Source organism: Mustelus asterias, chromosome 23 (assembly GCF_964213995.1).
Source record: "Mustelus asterias chromosome 23, sMusAst1.hap1.1, whole genome shotgun sequence".
NCBI classification, from domain to species: Eukaryota; Metazoa; Chordata; class Chondrichthyes; order Carcharhiniformes; family Triakidae; genus Mustelus; species Mustelus asterias.
Genome location: NC_135823.1, coordinates 69,606,414 through 69,620,021, shown reverse-complemented (window position 1 = coordinate 69,620,021; position 13,608 = coordinate 69,606,414). Strand labels below are relative to the sequence as shown.

Below are 13,608 nucleotides of genomic sequence, written 5' to 3'. Positions count from 1 at the left end.
CCCATGAGATAAATACCAGCGTGCATTTATTGTAAACTTCACTTGAGTTCGTCGTTTTTTTTCCGCTAACTCTGATGTCGAGAGGCGCTGTAAATGGTTCGCAATAACGTTGTCACTATGTTTGTCTCCTTTCCCTGTCTTTAGATAATGGAGGAGAAATGTTCCCTGCAGGAGCAGCTGCAGGCCGAGACGGAATTGTACGCAGAGGCGGAAGAGATGAGAGTCCGCCTGGAATCCAAGAAGCAAGAGCTAGAGGAGATTCTCCACGAGATGGAGGCAAGGATCGAGGAAGAGGAAGATCGAAATCAGCAAATGATCACTGAAAAGAAGAAAATGCAGACCCAAATCCTGGTAAATGAGTAGCTGCAGAGCGTGAAGTCCAATTGGAATGGCTTCCCCGCGGATAGTTTGATTTCTCTACATCTTACTGTTTTCTTTCCTCCTTAAAGAGCCCCAATTGCAGTCTCCGCAGTAACGACTTCCAATGAAAGGTTATTGTTGGTGTTGAGTAGAATGCATCTTACAAATTCCACTGTCATCAGCCTCTTCATCCTCCTTGGGAGATCCTTCCTATGTACTGACAAGCGATTGTTTGTTTGGCTGATGACAAACATTCATCTAATTGATCATTTTGGTGTTTGCATTTCACGAGAGGTCTTTACTTACTCCTGTACTCTTATACCTTCGTAAGTCTTCTCTGCACTCTTTCCAATCGATCAATGCCTTTCCTATAACAGGTTGAACAAAACTGTACACAATAGTCCAGTATTGTCCTAATGTTTTCAGTGGTATTTCTCTGGGGAACAGAAAAATGGCAGAGAATCTAAATGATTACTTTGCGTCTGTCTTCACTGGGGAAGAATCAAGTCATTAGAGATCCAAGGGACGAGGAAGAACGAGAAATTGAAAGAAATTTGTATTAGTAAGAAGGCTATATTGATTAAATCAATGGGAACTGAAGGTTGATAAGTCTCCAAACCCTGAAATTCTATATCACAAAGTGTTGAAAGAGGTTGCTCTGGAGATAGTGGATGTATTGGTGATCATCCTCCAAAATTCTATAGATTCTGGAATGATTCCTGCAGATTGGAAGGTAGCAAATGTCACCCTGCTGTTTAAGTTGGGAGGGAAAGAGGAAACGGGGAACTGCGGACTTGTTAGCCTTGCGTTAGTAACAGGGAAAATGCTAGTATCTACTATAGAGGATGCTATAAGTGGACACTTGGATAATGATCTGATTGGGCATAGTCAACATGGATTTATGAATGGGAAATCATGTTTGATGATTCTATTGGAGTTTTTTGAGATGTTACTAACAAAATTGATAAAGGAGAGTAAGTGGCCATAGTATACTTGGATCTTCAGGTTTTTAATAAAGTGCCCCACAGGCAGTTAATTAACAAAATGAAAGCACATGGGATAGGAGACAATATACTGTCAGGGATTGAGGATTGGCTAACAGACAGAAAACAGAGAGTAGGAATAAATGGGTCATACTCATGTTGGCAGCCTGTGCCTAGAAGGTACCAGAAGGATCAGTACCTGGGCCCCAGCTGTTCACAATATTTAACAATGATTTGGATGTGGGGACCAGGTGTGATATTTCCAAATTTGCGGATGATACAAAGCTAGGCGGGAATGAGTGTTGTGACGAGGATGTAAAGTGGCTACAGGAGGATTTGGACAGACTCAATAAGTGGGCAAGAACACGGCAGATGGAATATAATGTTGAAAAATGTGAGGTGATCCACTTTGACAGGAGGAGCAGAAATGCAGAGTATTCCCTAAATGGTAAGAAATAAGAAAGTGTCGATGTACAGAGGGACCTGGGTGTCCTTGTCCATAAGTGATTGAAGGCTAATATGCAGGTGCAGCAAGCTATTAGAAAGGCTAATAGAATGTTAGCCTTTATCACAGGAGGATTTGAGTACAGGCGTAATGGGGCCTTGCTTCAATTGTATAGGAGTTTGGTTAGACCGCACCTGGAGCACTGTGGGCAGTTTTGGTCCCCTTACCTCAGAATGGATAGTATTGCCATAGAGGGAGTGCAACGAAGGTTCACCAGACTTGTTCTGGGGAAGGTGGGACTGTCTTATAAAGAGAGATTGGGTAAATTGGGCCTGTATTCTAAAGTTTTGAAGAATGAGAGGTGATCGCATCGAAACTTACAAAATACATAAAGGAATAGACAGGGTTGATGCAGGTAAGATGTTTCCCTTGGTTGGGGAGTCTGAAACCAGGGGGCACAATTTCAAAGTAAGGGGGATGCCACTTAGGACCGAGACGAGGAGAAATTTCTTTCCACAGAGGGTTGTGAACCTTTGGAATTCCCTGTCCCAGAGGGCAGTGGAAGCTCAGTGATTGAGTCTGTTTAAGGGAGAGATTGATAGGTTTCTGGTTAACAATAACGTGAAGGGTTCTGGGCAAAGTGGATGTAAAAAACATTGAAGTGTCCAATCAGCCATGATCATGTTGATTGATGGAGCAGGCTCGATGGGCTGAATGGCCTACTCCTGTTCCTCTGTTCCCAGTGAGAATGGTCGATTCTGTAGATTAGAAATGTATGTTTTCTTTGATGTCGGAGTATGGATTTAATAAGAGATTGAGAAAATCTTGTTTGTGTACTGGCCTTGCTTGGTCTGCGGTCAAAATGTGAAAGGTGTTCTTGTGCAAGTATCTGCCCACACGTGTATTCTGTTTGAAAGGATCTGGAGGAACAACTGGATGAGGAGGAAGCTGCTCGACAGAAACTGCAGCTGGACAAAGTCACCCTCGAGGCTAAACTCAAGAAGATGGATGATGATGTCATCATCCTGGAAGACCAGAATATCAAATTTGCGAAGGTCAGTGTCTCAGCGGGTTTATAGGGTGTCGCAGCACCTCTGAACTCTCGCATCACCAGCTCTGGCGCAGAGACTGGGCACAATGCTTGTTTTACATACAGCCTGATTGTGTTCTCCATTGAAGTCAATAGACAGAAGGGGCGACATGGTGGTACAGTGGTTAGCACTGCTGCCTCACAGCGCCAGGGACATGGGTTCAATTCCTGGCTTGGGTGACCATCTGTGTGGAGTCTGCACGTTCTCCCCGTGTCTGCGTGGGTTTCCTCCGGGTGCTCCAGTTTTCTCCCACACTCCAAAGATGTGCGGGTTGGGTGGATTGGCCATGCTAAATTGCCCCTTAGTGTCAGGGGGATTAGCAGGGTAAATATGTGGGGTTATGGGGATAGGGCCTGGGTGGGATTGTGGTCGGTGCAGGCTCAATGGGCCGAATGGCCTCCTTCTGCACTGGGATGCTATGATTCTATTTAAAGTTTATTTATTCGTCAAAAGTAAGGCTTACATTAACACTGCAGTGAAATTACTGTGAAAATTCTTAGTGGCCACACTCCGGCGCCTGTTCGGGTACACTGAGGGAGAATTTAGCATGCCCAATGTGCACCTAACCACCACGTCTTTTGGACTGTGGGAGGAAACTGGAGCATTCAGAAGAAACCCATGCAGACACGGGGAGGACGTGCAGACTCCATATAGTGACCCAAGCTGGGAATCCCTGGCACTGTGAGGCAGCAGTGCTAACCACTGTGCCACCGTGCCACTATACAAGGTGTGGAACCAACATTCCACTCAATCGCATGGGTTTTCCTCCTGATAGTTAGGTTATAAACCTCAATTAGCCAGATGTGACTGTGGCATTGGATGAGATGTTGTTTGGGGCAAGGACAAATTGCAGGGCCCAATACGCTTCCTGTTCACTTGCACACTCTGGGGTTATTGCTGAGTTTCATCAGTTGTATGGGTGGACAGTTTAAAAGGTTAAGAGGAGTGGGCTGGAATGAGGGATTTGACTGCGCGGGGGTGGGTGGGGGGTCCATGTGTAGCGAAAGCATGGACACAGAAATGGTGGGTCATCGCCTGGTTGCACTGGGACATTCTTTACATTTGGCGGTGAGACTATTGAACGTATCGTCCTGGCTTGGGGAGACCTTCACCACTCGCGCACAGAAACACGCCCGTGTAGTCCTGGATTCAGCATTGTCTCGATTCTGTACCCATAACAGGAGAAGAAAATCCTAGAGGAGAGAATAGCTGACTTTACCACCAATCTAGCAGAGGAGGAAGAAAAAGCAAAGAACCTGACCAAACTGAAGAATAAACATGAATCTATGATTTCAGAGCTGGAAGGTAAACAAAGTTAATTTACTGACCATAAATCGATAATTTTACTGAAACATTAGCTATCCAGTGTTGTAAAATGCAGCCTGCTTCTAGGTACAGGAGGTGGCCACTCTGCCCCTCAGCTCTGTGGTACCATTTATTAAGACTATGGGAGATCTGTACTTCAATTCCAATTGCCTACCTTAGCTCCCTATCCCATGATACTGTTAACTGACAAAAATTAATCCAATCTCAATCTTGAAAATTTCAATGGATCCAGTTTCCAAAGCCTTTTGGGAGAGAGATTTCCCAATCTCCGCTGCCCCGTGTGTGGAATAATTTCTCCAGAATTCACACCTGAAAGGCCTGACCTATGTCCCCATTGTTCTAAGATCACCCGCCAAAGGAAAAGCTTCTCGGTATGCACCCTATCCACTACCTTGTATCATTTCTCTATCACAGAATCTCACTACTTGCTAAGTTGACTGCTTTTTATAAAGTCTCGATTTTAAAATCCGTATCAAAGTATACAAAGGGACATAAGCTGGGAGCAGGAGTAGGCCATCTGGCCCCTCGAACCTGCTCCACTATCCAATAAGATCATGGCTGATCTTTCGTGGATTCGGCTCCACTTACCCGCCCGCTCACCATAACCCTTCATTCCTTTACTATTCAAAAATCTATCTATCCTTGCCTTAAAAACATTCAATGAGGTAGCCTCAACTGCTTCACTGGGCAGGGAATTCCACAGATTCACAACCCTTTGTGTGAAGAAGTTCCTCCTCAACTCAGTCCTAAATCTGCTCCCCCTTATTTTGAGGCCATGCCCCCTAATTCTAGTTTCACCTGCCAGTGGAAACAACCTCCCTGCTTCTATCTTATCTATTCCCTTCATAATCTTATATGTTTCTATAAGATCTCCCCTCATTCTTCTGAATTCCAATGAGTATAGCCCCAGCCTACTCAGTCTCTACTCATAAACCAACCCTCCGGAATCAACCTAGTAAATCTCCTCTGCACCCCCTCCAGTGGCAGGCAGTGATGTAGTGGTATTGTCACTGGACTAGTAATCCAGAGACCCAGGGTAATTCTCTGGGGATCTAGGTTCAAATCCCAACATGGTAGATGATGAAATTTGAACTCAATAAAAATCTGGAACTAAGAATCTACTGATGACCACAAAACTATTGTCGATTGTTGTAAAAACCCATCTGGTTCACTAATGTCCTTTAGGGAAGGAAATCTGCCGTCCTTACCCGGTCTGGCCTACATGTGACTCCAGAGCCACAGCAATGTGGTTGACTCTCAACTGCCCTCCAAGGGTAACTAGGGATGAGCAATAAATGCTGACCAGCCAGCGGCGCCCATGTCCCACAAATTAATAAAAAGAATACAAATGTTGTTACCTTCCAGCGCCCACCAGACCACCATCTCTCTCTCTCTTTCTCTCCCCCCCACCCCCACCACCATCCATGCTGAAATCTGAACTGTTTGACTTAAGTTGCCAAGTCAACAGGTAGAATATTTTAGCTGGGCCTCATTCAAAATGTAAGACCACCTGTTTCGTCAGGAGAATGAACAGTCTTCATACAGATGTCCATCGGCTCACTGACCCCACTTCACAAGTGGGCTTTACTCACTCACTTAACAACAGAGCTATGTCCAGAGCCACCAAGTGGCTGATTTAACGTGGTTTTATTGACGTTGGCTTATTATGGATTTGCAAAACACAATTTGTTCACATTGTTATGAAATGAAGGATTTACATTTTCCAATTTATTCCGTATAATATTTATTCAGTCGCGTCACAGCTGGCTGACATCAAAACTAGAATGAACTTATTAATCCAGATGTTCTCCTCTGCATGGGTCGATGTCTTCCTGCATTGGCAATCACTGGCATCTATGGGGCTTGCCTTGCTATTGAATGTCAAACCCTTGCCTGCAGTGTGCTTCTGAATGAAAGCTGTAAGTACTCATGAGATTACAACCAGATCCCTGCGTCTTTCAGTGCGGCTCAAGAAGGAAGAGAAGACGAGGCAGGAACTGGATAAGTTGAAGAGGAAATTGGAGGGAGAGGGTGCGGATCTTCATGACCAGTTGGCAGAACTCCAGCAGCAGATTGCTGAGCTTAAGATGCAGCTTGCGAAGAAAGAGGAGGAGTTACAGGCAGCTATGAGCAGGTAGGTAAAGGAACACCCAATTTGTGCTGGTCTAATGGTTTCAGCAGGATTTTAGCTCTTTTGCATAAACCAAGATTGGCAAACAATAGCCCAATCTCTTGTCATTACATCCACTATGGTGAAGCCAGCTGATGTTGCACAATTGAAAGTATATTCTAATCTGTGACTTGACATCAAACATGTGTCTTTGACTCTCTTTATTATGGGATGGTATATAATGAGTCACTTTGACCTGAAACTTGGCTGGAACTTTACCACCTTGCCTGCCACGGAATCGGAGCGGGCAAGGGTCCAGCAACAGAAATCTCCGTCGACCTCGGGCGGGAATTTCTGGTCTGGCCCAAGCGAAGCCGTAAAATCCCGCCCAATGTATCCTTTCACAAGGCTATGCTCAACTCAGTTAAATTTACAAAGAGTTCAAATCATCAATTATAGAGTCAGAGAGGTTTACAGCATGGAAACAGGCCCTTCGGCCCAACTTGTCCATGCCGCCCCTTTTTTTTAACCACTAAGCTAGTCCCAATTGCCCGCATTTGGCCCATATCCCTCTATACCCATCGTACCCATGTAACTGTCTAAACGCTTTTTAAAAGACAAAATTGTACCCGCCTCTACTACTACCTTTGGCAGCTTGTTGACACACACCACCCTCTGTGGAAAAAATTGCCTCTCTGGACCCTTTTGTATCTCTCCCCTCTCACCTTAAACCTATGCTCTCTAGTTTTAGACTCACCTACCTTTGGGAAAAGATATTGACTATCTGGCTGATCTATGTCCCTCATTATTTTATAGACCTCTATAAGATCACCCCTCAGCCTCCTACACTCCAGGGAAAGAAGTCCCAGTCTATCCAGCCTCTCCTAATTCAAACCATCAAGTCCCGGTAGCATCCTCGTAAATCTTTTCTGCACTGTTTCCAGTTTAATAATATCCTTTCTATAATAGGGTGACCAGGACTGTACACAGTATTCCAAGTGTGTGTATTGGAGGTCCCAGAGGATTGGAGAGTAGCCAATGTTGTTCCTTTGTTTAAGAAGGGTAGCAAGAATAATCCAGGTAATTACAGGCCGGTGAGCCTTACATCTGTGGTAGGGAAATTATTGGAGAGGATTCTCCGAGACAGGATTGATTCCCACTTGGAAATAAGTGGACGTATTAGTGAGAGGCAACATGGTTTTGTGAAGGGGAGGTCGTGTCTCACGAATTTGATCGGGTTTTTCGAGGAAGTGACGAAGATGATTGATGAGGGTAGGGCAGTGGATGTTGTCTACGTGGACTTCAGTAAAGCCTTTGACAAGGTCCCTCATGGCAGACTGGTGCAGAAGGTGAAGTCGCATGGGATCAGAGGGGAGCTGGCAAGGTAGATACAGAACTGGCTCAGTCAAAGAAGACAGAGGGTAGCAGTGGAAGGGTGCGTTTCTGAATGGAGGGCTGTGACAAGTGGTGTTCCTCAGGGATCAGTGCTGGGACCTTTGCTGTTTGTAATATATATAAATGATTTGGAGGAAAATGTAACTGGTTTGATTAGTAAGTTTGCGGACGACACAAAGGTTGGTGGATTTGCGGATAGCGATGAGGACCATCAGAGAATACAGCAGGATATAGATCAGTTGGAGACTTGGGTGGAGATGGCAGATGGAGTTCAAACCGGACAAATGTGTGGTAATGCATTTTGGAAGGTCTGATACAGAGAGGAAATATACAGTAAATGACAGAACCCTTAAGAGTATTGATAGGCAGAGGGATCTGGGTGTACAGGTACACAGGTCACTGAAAGTGGCAACGCAGATGGAGAAGGTAGTCTTCATCGGCCAGGGCATTGAGTTTAAAAATTGGCAAGTCATGTTGCAGCTTTATAGAACCTTAGTTAGGCTGCACTTGGAATATAGTGTTCAATTCTGGTCGCCACACTTCCAGAAGGATATGGAGGCTTTAGAGAGGGTACAGAAAAGATTTACCAGGATGTTGCCTGGTATGGAGGGCATTAGCTATGAGGAGAGGTTGGAGAAACTTGGTTTGTTCTCACTGGAATGACGGAGGTTGAGGGGAGACCTGATAGAAGTCTGCAAGATTATGAGAGGCATGGACAGAGTGGATAGTCAGAAGCTTTTTCCCAGAGTGGAAGAGTCAATTACTAGGGGGCACAGGTTTAAGGTGCGAGGGGCAATGTTTAAAGGAGATGTACGAGGCAAATGTTTTGCACAGAGGGTGGTGGGTGCCTGGAACTCGTTGCCGGGGGAGGTAGTGGAAGCGGATACAGTAGTGACTTTTAAGGGGCGTCTTGACAAATACATGAATAGGATGGGAATAGAGGGATATGGTCCCCGGAAGGGGAGGGGTTTTAGTTCAGTCGGGCAGCATGGTCGGTGCAGGCTTGGAGGGGCCGAAGGGCCTGTTCCTGTGCTGTAATTTTCTTTGTTCTTTGTTCTATTGTGTGGTTGAAGCTTAGCAAACTAACTGTATCGAGCAATATCCCTTCAGGATGATTTCTATAATTGTAAAGGCTCGTAAAATTAGAAACGTCAGAATGGATTGAGGCCATTTGTCCTGGTTCCTCTGTCTGTCCTGGCCCCTCACTGGAGTTGGGTACATTAATCCCAATTCTCTGCCCCTTTCAAAGTCCCTTTAATATTTCCCTCTCCACTTGTGTATCTAATTCCTCATGATTTAAGAACATAAGAACATAAGAAATAGGAGCAGGAGTAGGCCATCGAGCCCCTCGAGCCTGCCCCGCCATTCAATAAGATCATGGCTGATCTGATAGTGGTTTAGTTCCACTTACCCGCCCGCTCCCCATAACCCTTAATTCCCTTATTGATCAGAAATCTATCTACCTGTGACTTAAACATATTTAACGAGGTAGCCTCCACTGCTTCAATGGGCAGAGAATTCCAGAGATTCACTACCGTCTGAGAGAAGAAGTTCCTCCTCAACTCTGTTCTAAACTGACCCCCCTTATTTTGAAGCTGTGTCCTCTAGTTCTTGTTTCCTTTCTAAGTGGAAAGAATCTCTCTGCCTCTACCCTGTCGAGCCCCTTCATTATCTTCTATGTCTCTACAAGATCTCCCCTCAGCCTTCCAAACTCCAGTGAGTACAGGCCCAATCTACTCAATCTCTCCTCATAAGCTACACCCCTCATCTCCGGAATCAACCTGGTGAACCTTCTCTGTACTCTCTCCAAGGCCAATATATCCTTCCGCAAATAAGGGGACCAAAATTGCACATAGTACTCTAGTTGCGGCCTCACCAGTACCTTGTACAATTGCAGCAAGACCCCCCTGCTTTTATACTCCATCCCCTTCGTGATAAAGGCCAACATTCACCGAAAATAGATAAGTCCCCTGGGCCAGATGGGATTTATCCGAGGATTCTCTGGGAGGCTAGAGAGCAGATTACAGAGCCTTTGGCTTTGATCTTTGTGTCGGCATTGTCTCCAGGAACAGTGCCAGAAGACTGGAGGATAGCAAATGTTGTCCCCTTGTTCAAGAAGGGGAGTAGGGACAACCCTGGTAATTATAGACCGGTGAGCCTTACTTCTGTTGTGGGCAAAGTATTGGAAAGGATTATAAGGTGATTTATAATCACCTAGAAAGGAATAATTTGATTAGGGATAGTCAGCACGGTTTTGTGAAGGGTAGGTCGTGCCTCACAAACCTTATTGAGTTCTTTGAGAAGGTGACCAAAGAGGTGGATGAGGGTAAAGCGGTTGATGTGGTGTATATGGATTTCAGCAAAGCGTTTGATAAGGTTCCCCATGGTAAGCTATTGCAGAAAATACGGACACATGGGATTGAGGGTGATTTAGTGGTTTGGATCAGGAATTGGCTAGCTGAAAGAAGACAGAGGGTGGTGGTTGATGGGAAATATTCATCCTGTAGTTCAGTTACTAGTGGTGTACCGCAAGGATCTGTTTTGGGGCCACTGCTGTTTGTCATTTTTATTAATGACCTGGATGAGGGCGTGGAAGGATGGATTAGTAAATTTGCGGATGACACTAAAGTCGGTGGAGTTGTAGACAGTGCGGAGGGAAGTGACAGGTTACAGAGTGACATAGATAAGCTGCAGAGCTGGGCTGAGAGGTGGCAAATGGAGTTTAATGCGGAAAAGTGTGAGGTGATTCACTTTGGAAGGAGTAACAGGAATACAGAGTACTGGGCTAATGGTAAGATACTTGGTAGTGTGGATGAACATAGGGACTTGGATGTCCATGTGCATAGATCCCTGAAAGTTGCCACCCAGGTTGATAGGGTTGTTAAGAAGGCGTACGGAGTGTTAGCTTTTATTGGTAGAGGGATTGAGTTTCGGAGCCAGGAGGTCATGCTGCAACTGTATAAAACTCTGGTGCGGCCGCATTTGGAGTATTGCGTACAGTTCTGGTCGCCGCATTATAGGAAAGATGTGGAAGTGTTGGAAAGGGTGCAGAGGAGATTTACCAGGATGTTGCCTGGTATGGTGGGAAAATCGTATGAGGAAAGGCTGAGGGGCTTGAGGTTGTTTTCGTTAGAGAGAAGAAGGTTAAGAGGTGACTTAATAGAGGCATACAAGATGATCAGAGGATTAGATAGGGTGGATAGTGAGAGCCTTTTTCCTCGGATGGTGATGGCTAGCACGAGGGGACATAGCTTTAAATTGGGGGGGTGAGAGATGTTAGAGGTAGGTTCTTTACTCAGAGAGTAGTAAGGGTGTGGAATGCCCTGCCTGCAGCAGTAGTGAACTCGTCAACATTAAGAGCATTCAAATGGTTATTGGATAAACATATGGATGATATTGGAATAGTGTAGATTAGATGGGCTTTAGATTGGTTTCACTGGTTGGCGCAACATTGAGGGCCGAAGGGCCTGTACTGCGCTGTAATGTTCTATGTTCTAGCTCTCTCTATCTGTCAGACCCCTGGCGCTGAAATTGCGCATGTGCAGCATCAGAGGCTGCACATGCACAGTAGCTCCCTCTGCAGGCTGGCAGAGCCTTGCCCACTGACTGCAGCGGCTAGAAACAGCTACACCATTTTTTCAATGACCAAGTCCGTACGATTGGGCATGAAAACTCGCCCAAAAAGTGGACCAGGAACTCTCCCATCTTCACGCTAGCTGGACACTTGGAATTATTCTCATGAAATTCCACCCTAAATGTTTATTTTGAAAGTCCAAACTTCGGACCCTATTTTACCAAATATTCGCGCCCGAAAACGGGCGTGAAATCGTGGTAAAGTTGGGTGTCGGGCCTATACTGCGATCTGCAACCGAATCCGAGCAGATCACGGCTTTACCGACACCCGATTCAGGCGCGGGTCCGGCCCGCATTTAAATCGACTTAATGAACTGCGCGCCCAACTCTACCTCCAAATCCCACTCTACCGTCTTCTGGCCCGATCCGGATCCGCGCTTTTAACGACCTGGTAAATAAAAGTCTGAGTCGGGTGCTCCAGCCTCTGGAAAGCGCGTTCAGTGTTTCCAACGGCTCTCTGACTCAGATCAGTGGTGGGGGTGGAGGCAGGTCAGATCATTCTCTGGCTGGAGGGGGGAGGAGGGGAGTGAGGTCAGATCGTTGTCTGGTTAGGGGGGGCAGAGGAGGAGGCGGGTAAGATGGATCTCTGGTGGGGGGGCAGATGGATCTCTGGTGGGGGGGGCAGATGGATCTCTGGTGGGGGGGCAGATGGATCTCTGTTGGGGGGGGCAGATGGATCTCTGGTGGGGGGGAGCAGATGGATCTTTGGTGGGGGGGGCAGATGGATCTCTGGTGGGGGGAGCAGATGGATCTCTGGTGGGGGGGGCAGATGGATCTCTGGTGGGGGGGGCAGATGGATCTCTGGTGGGGGGGGCAGATGGATCTCTGGTGGGGGGGGCAGATGGATCTCTGGTGGGGGGGGCAGATGGATCTCTGTTGGGGGGGGGCAAATGGATCTCTGGTGGGGGGGAGCAGATGGATCTTTGGTGGGGGAGGGCAGATGGATCTCTGGTGGGGGGGGCAGATGGATCTCTGGTGGGGGGGGCAGATGGATCTCTGTTGGGGGGGGGGCAGGTGGATCTCTGTTGGGGGGGGGGCAGATGGATCTCTGGTGGGGGGGAGCAGATGGATCTGGTGGGGGGAGCAGATGGATCTCTGGTGGGGGGCAGATGGATCTCTGGTGGGGGGAGGGGGGCAGAGGTGGCGATCGGTCTGGGTAGTGGGGGGGTGAATAAGGGACACACACACACATCACTGTCCCCCTTATCCACCACCTCCCGCTACCCAGACCAATCGCCACCCCTGCCCCCCTTCACCCCCCACCAGAGATCCATCTGCCTCACCCCCCCGGAGATACACCCTCGCTGCCGCTTTTCGCTCCCGGGCCGCTTTCTCCGCTTCCTGCGGCTCGGGAGCGATCTGACACGGGCGCGCTGCTTCAGATTTTTTTTCGAACTGCGCATGCGCAGTTCAGAGCTCCGATCGTTCCGGCAGCGGTAAGCCCCGCCCACAGTGCGAATCGGACCGGAGCCGGCAAAAAGCGTATGGGCGCGCTGGAAAGAGGATCCCGGGCTCAGATCTGTATTACACCCGGATCTGGCCCTTGGACTCCAAATGGTAAAATAGGGCCCTTAGTATTATCCATGGCATTTTTTCTTGTTTAATTAATTATTTAAATTATAGGGTGAATATTTACCTTGCTGTTGTGTTTGTGGGACTTTGCCCTGTTGCTCAGGATCTATCTCGAGTGTTGGTCTACACGCAGTTGTAGAGAGAGAGCTTCAATAGAGAACTTCAAAGCATTGTCTACAACCTGACTGCATCAAACTTCACTTTGTCATTAATCGTACCAGTAATGGAAATCATAGAATCATCGAGTCCTTGCAGTGCAGAAGGAAGCCATTTTGGCCCATCGAGTCTGCACCAGCAACAATCCCACCCAGGCCGTATCCACGTAACCCCACCTGCTCGCCCTGCTAATCCCCCTGACACTAAGGGGCAATTTAGCATGGCTAATCTACGCCTAACCAGCGTATCTTTCGGACTGTGGGAGGAAACCGGAGCACCCGGGGGAAACCCACGCAGATGTGGTGAGGATGTGCAAATTCCGCACAGGCAGTCATCCAAGCCAGGAATCGAACCCAGGTCCCTGGCGCTGTAATAAACACACATTTCCATGTACTGGGCTTTCTCACCTTTTCTCTCAAAGATATTGGTAAGTCTGCAGTTAGGAACTCACAGAATTGTTCTGGAACAGTCCCAGAGTTTACTCCCTCTAGAAACTCCCACACAGTCGTGGATTCCGGGGAAGTGTGGGTGCTGGTG

General features: G+C 47.1%; 1 protein-coding gene across 2 annotated transcripts in view; it reads left to right on the top strand.

The window, feature by feature from the left end:
* The window catches only part of myh11b (myosin, heavy chain 11b, smooth muscle), a 169,961-nt gene that overhangs the window by 127,383 nt on the left and 28,970 nt on the right, over positions 1–13,608 (top strand). For both annotated transcript variants that reach the window (XM_078240910.1, XM_078240911.1), the window contains exons 22-25: positions 145–351; positions 2,706–2,843; positions 4,061–4,184; positions 6,168–6,339. In XM_078240910.1, coding sequence (XP_078097036.1) covers positions 145–351; positions 2,706–2,843; positions 4,061–4,184; positions 6,168–6,339 — 641 coding nt within the window. The remainder of the gene's footprint in view (positions 1–144; positions 352–2,705; positions 2,844–4,060; positions 4,185–6,167; positions 6,340–13,608) is intronic.